At 48.5% G+C, this 5,279-nt stretch overlaps 1 protein-coding gene across 1 annotated transcript; it reads right to left on the bottom strand.

The window, feature by feature from the left end:
- Positions 1-3,301: 3,301 nt before the first annotated feature.
- Positions 3,302-4,126, bottom strand: LOC120709782. The gene is made up of 3 exons (XM_039995433.1): positions 3,974-4,126; positions 3,743-3,814; positions 3,302-3,697 (listed from the first exon to the last, which is right to left on the bottom strand). Exons 1-3 carry the CDS (start codon positions 4,124-4,126, stop codon positions 3,302-3,304), a joined length of 621 nt encoding a protein of 206 aa, XP_039851367.1.
- Between the last annotated feature and the right edge of the window lie 1,153 nt (positions 4,127-5,279).

The raw sequence follows: 5,279 nt of genomic DNA, 5'->3' as shown, positions 1-5,279 counted from the left end.
GCTTCGCCGCTTTCCTTCTCCTCACTCCTCTCTTTTTTTCTGAAATTTTGGTGGAATTTTCGGGCTCAAATGAGGAGGGAAGGGGAGGGTTGGAGCTTTTATAGGGGGGATACCCTGGTCGCCCGAGGGGGGGGCGACAGGCCCCCCTGTCGCCCGCGGGGGGGGGGGGCGACAGGCCCCCCTGCCGCGCTCGTGGGCTGGGCCCAGCGGTCGCCCGAGGGGGGGGCGACAGGCCCCCCTGTCGCCCGTTGGGGGGGGCGACAGTGCCTTTTTTTTCCAGGGACCTCATTGCGATTTTGAAGAAAAAAATTACACTTAAGGTCTGTCGCCCTATGGGGGGCGACCGGGGGTATTTTTGAAATATTTCAAAACGGACATATATTTTTAAAATTTTTATTTTTAAAAAATATAAAAAAAGAAAAAACTTCTTGCGGCGACAGGCCGTGCTTCCCTGCGGGCCGAAGAGGCGAACAGGCCGACAGAGGTAGTCGATACTGGGCCGATGTAGGCGCTGTGGTCCGAAGCTGCTGATGCTGTCTTGAAGAGGTCGTAGGTCGACGAAGACGCCGGGCCGAAGGTGGCCAAAATCCTTGACCTTGGCTCTTCGAGCTGCGCGCGCCATGGCCGAAGTCCAGCCGAAGCAGCTGGGTTGCGGGGGGGAGCCGAAGCAGGCCGAAGAGTTGCCGCGTCGTGGCCCAAAGAAGAGGCTCTTCGCTTTGTGGGCTGAAGGGGTGCGTGTTCTGCGCTCTTCAGCTTGGCCGAAGAGGATGCCACCGATCTGAAGAGGACGCCCGGACCGGAGGCGCGTTTTGCACGTGGCCGAAGGAGGCGCTCTTCGCCTCGTGGTCTGTAGAGGATGTCGGGGCGCGAAGGGGACGCCGTTCGCCGCTTTTCATACCGAAGCTGTGCCAAAGCTATGGCCTTGCTGGGCCGAGCCGTCGAAGGTTGTCACGCCGGGGCCTCGTCCCCGACCGCCTTCGCGTTCGGCCGAAGGGGGCGCGCGGGCTGGTGGCGCCGCGTGAGCAGGCCGCAGCCTTTGTGTTGGGCCGAAGATGATGCTGGGCCGACGCGGGCGCCGGTACCTTTGGCATGGCCGAAGATGATGCTGGGCCGAAGCGGGCGCCGGTGCATTCGGCATGGGCCATTCGGCTGAGAACCGAAGTCCATAACATAGTAGAAGTGCGAAGTTGAGGCTGTGCACTTTTTCTGTCCACCAGGTTAGCCCACCGAAGGTGTTTATTCACTGGCGAAGGGTTAGCTAGCAAAATATGCTAGCCGGATTAGTCAAATGTATAAATATTTATCATAGATTGAAGGCAAAAATTAATCCTCATCGAAGGGTAAATGACGTCTTGTGGCGACACAGTGCTTTGCTTCGCGCGGGTCCGAAGCCTCGGCCATGTGCTTTGTCTGTGTTAATATGAAACGAAGACCATAACTCGTTCATTTTGAACAATAAATAATAAATTAGAGATAAACTTATATTTGCAGTAGCTCGTGGTTAGTTGCAAATGTATGGACTTCGTTAGTATTGGTATAATATAAAATAACAGATGCAAGGGTCGTTCCCACGAACGCTTCGATGTCTCAAATCAATTATGTAAACATGAGCCATTTAAGCCGTGCTTGATGCAATCAAAGAGTGGGAAATGCTTTTCCAGGAATTAATATGTGTACGAAGGATGAGAAATTAATAACGTTGGTGTCAAATATGAGATTCCAGAATATATATCTTGGCATGTGCTCAAGCGGAGCGAAGGGTAAGCTCCTGCCGAAGCGATTTGCTGCCCCACTAGGGAAGTCACACGTTAAAAAGCAGTGCAAAGAAAACTGTGTTAAGAGACACAACGTGGCTCAGTTGGTTAGCTGATGCAAACCTGTGTACCATCGGCCAAGCTGGGCCGTTGCTGACGTCGTGGGCCAATTGGGTTGCTGATGTCTTTGCTGCGGGCCGAAGGGGTACCACCGTAGCCGAGCCGAAGCTGACACCGGAGCCGCAGCCAAAGTGGACGGCGACTGCTTTGGCTTCGAAAAGCCGAAACCGAGCCGAAGCCCATCGGGTCGAAGCCAAAGTTGACGTTGAAGAGCCAGAGCCGAAGCCACTCTGATTGGAGCCGAAGACGAGGAGCCGAAGCCACGGCGAAGAGGCTGAGCCGAAGCCGTTCTGGCTGGAGCCGAAGCCACAGCAAAGAGACTGAGCCGAAGCCATTCTGGCTGGGGCCGAAGCCACGGCGAAGAGGCTGAGCCGAAGCCGTTCTGGCTGGAGCCGAAGACGAGGAGCCTAAGCCACGCCGAAGAGGCTGAGCCGAAGCCATTCTGGCTGGAGCCGAAGCCACGGCGAAGAGGCTGAGCCGAAGCCGTTCTGGCTGGAGCCGAAGACGAGGAGCCTAAGCCACGGCGAAGAAGCTGAGCCGAAACCATTATGGCTGGAGCCGAAGCCACAGCGAAGAGACTGAGCCGAAGCCATTCTAGCTGGAGCTGAAGCCAATGCTATCAACGAAGAGCCGTAGCTGGAGCTGGAGCTGAAACCATTATGGCTGGAGCCGAAGCCACAGCGAAGAGACTGAGCCGAAGCCATTCTAGCTGGAGCTGAAGCCAATGCTATCAACGAAGAGCCGTGGATGATGTGGTGGAACGAACTGACGGGTGGGCGCCAAACTGTTGGTGGAAAGATTCATCCAAGCAGTAAAAGAGGAGAGGACACTAAACTGAAAGCAAGTGTCAAGAGCTCACTCCCTCCCGAGCCCCCCTGACCCCTTGGGTCAGCTATATATAGGAAGGGAGGAGTGGCAATTTGGCTCCGACCCCTTAATGAATACAATATTTACAAATATGCCCTTGGGCCATCCCATGAGGCCCATTTACAATATGGGTTGGGTCATTCCCCCAACAGCTATAACTTAGTAGGGTACGAGTTGAATCGTGATACAAATGATGCCTCCACGATATTTATTTGTGTACCCATTGGAAGTGTGATAGTGGCCTTTTCAGGTCCTACTAACATAGCATCACATAAAGCGATGATTAGTTCCTTCTTGGTAAGAGTCTGGAAATATCTCACTTCCCTTAGTGTTAGTGGTACAGTTGTCCACTAGGCATATCTCTTCCTCCATTAGATTGACTCCCGTAAAGTATATACAATTCAAAATTTAAATAGCAACTCATGAAAAATATAGAACATATCGATGATATTAATCAAACGAGTACTTAAATACAATCTAGCAAAGCAAATAGCAACATCATGTTCAAATTACAATACTGCATGCAAATTAAGTGAGAAATGACTAAGTTGTGATGGAGTCTAAATGAGATCTCCAAACACATCCGTGGAGTTATCCACAATCATGTCATCGACGTTCAGAGGTTCATCCTCAGCGGTTGGTGAAGTCGCGGCGTTGCTTGGTCCAGTTCCATGTGGAACTTGGTCCGAAGTGCCCGTCTCCATCTCAAAGGAGGTGAAGTGTGCTTCAAACTTCTGATCATCATGTGCACGACCTACGGACTTCATGTAGAGATCCACCAGATGTTTCGGGGTCCGACACTTCTTTGCCACATGATTATAACAACCACACTTGTAACAAGCGGTTTTGTTGTTCTTATCATATTTAGGCTCAGAAACGTCGTCTTTTCCTTTCTGGAATTTTCCACGTGGCTTGCGGGTTCTCTTGCGCTTGCCTTTGCCAGGTGAACCTCTAGACTGAGTTTTTCCATTCTGAGCAGATTACTTAATGTTCGCATGTACCTCAGGCAGAGGTGCAGTTCCCATAGGGCGCTGCTGAGAGTTCCAGATGGTTATCTCATGGTTCTTCTCTGCCTAACGCAATGTCTGAATCAGTAAGGCATAATCTGTAAAGTTCTTCTCACGGTATGAGAGTGTAAGGATTCTTTCAGATGGAAGCATTGTTGACAATGTCTTCTCAATCTTTTCTGCCTCAGTAGGCTCCTTTCCACAAAATCAGAGTTTCTGGCTGACTCTATGAACAACATGATTGTATTCATCCACAGTCTTAAAGTCCTGTAGGCGCAAATAGTTCCACTCATGAGATGCCTCAGGTAGGACTACTGCCTTTTGCTGTTCATAGCGCTGCTTGAGATTGTTCCACAATGCACGTGGATTTTCCTCCATCCTGTATTCAGACTTTAAGTCTGGGTGGATATGATTCCTTATGATGTATAAGGCCTCATATTTGTTTTTCTCTGTCATGGTTTTTGTACTCGTATCAGAGTCCGATAAGCATGCATATAGTCCGCATCGTGGCAGACTCACTTTGATGTCCGTTGCCCATGTAGGGAAATTGTGTCCATCAAGAGCGAGAACCTCAAACTCTTTGTTGGCTATCTCACCTACATTCCAATTTGCCGATAATTTTGAGAAATTTGGCAAACTTGATGCAATAGCGTGAATTCAATGAAATTGAACTCCAACAATTAAATAATCTCAATATTTTGGTGTGGAAGTGAGGCTTATTTTGTATTTGATTAAGCTCCATATTCATCCTTTTATTCCAAAAATTTGAAAATCATATGTTGGGATAGTCACTAGTTATACTGTAGATCCCTTAGTGATTTTGGAATATCACTTTGCATATGACCAATTTCAAAAAATTTGGATAGAATAGAGCTATTTCAAATTAAATGCGAGCCCTCAAGTTTATTCCGAGTAGTTCGAGGAGATAGTCGCAATATTTTTGTACGCGAAGATCTCATGTTTTCTCAAACTTCAAGAAAAAAAATGATTCTGAGTTGACGAGATAGTCACTATGTATGTGTAGATCTCATGTTATCTCAACATCCAGTTGAGGAGATAGTCACTATACACTTTTGTGTAGATCTCATGTTGTCTCAACTTCAAAGAATTTATTCCAAAATAGAGATTGCATTTTGTATGTAAAATGCATAATTTAAAGGACAACAATAGTAATTTGCAAGAGTAAATGTAAATAAATGACATGAAAATGCTAAAGAGTGCTGAACAAACACATATATACATTAACATGGAACGTAAGGGGTTTGAATGCAAGATTACAGATTCATATGTTTGCTGAAATGTAAATAGTAGAAAGCCTGAGTACTTATATGCAAATTACGGAATTAAAATGCATAATACAAAAAGGAAAATGATAATTTGGCGGCGGGCCTAAACAACACTGGTTTCGGCCCGTCACTGGATTCGGCCCAAGAGCCAGGGGCAGGGGGTGCAGGCGGGGCGCGTGCTAGCAGGCCTGCATGGGCCGCCGCGCAGGCTTTCGCGGCCCAAGGCGCGGGCATAGAGAAGGCGC

The sequence above is a fragment of the Panicum virgatum genome, chromosome 5K, assembly GCF_016808335.1.
Source record: "Panicum virgatum strain AP13 chromosome 5K, P.virgatum_v5, whole genome shotgun sequence".
In the NCBI taxonomy this organism is placed as follows: Eukaryota; Viridiplantae; Streptophyta; class Magnoliopsida; order Poales; family Poaceae; genus Panicum; species Panicum virgatum.
The sequence above is the reverse complement of the archived record's forward strand: the minus strand, read 5'-3'. Positions and strand labels throughout refer to the sequence as shown.

What these genes read in the sequence shown, in the direction of transcription:
- LOC120709782 (XM_039995433.1), bottom strand. Translation starts at nt 4,126, where the DNA reads ATGGAGGAAAATCCACGTGCATTGTGGAACAATCTCAAGCAGCGCTAT. An exon ending in ACAATCATGTTGTTCATAGA is followed by an intron (nt 3,815 to 3,973) that starts GTCAGCCAGAAA and finishes ACATTGCGTTAG; the next exon opens with GCAGAGAAGAACCATGAGAT. An exon ending in GAACTGCACCTCTGCCTGAG is followed by an intron (nt 3,698 to 3,742) that starts GTACATGCGAAC and finishes GGAAAAACTCAG; the next exon opens with TCTAGAGGTTCACCTGGCAA.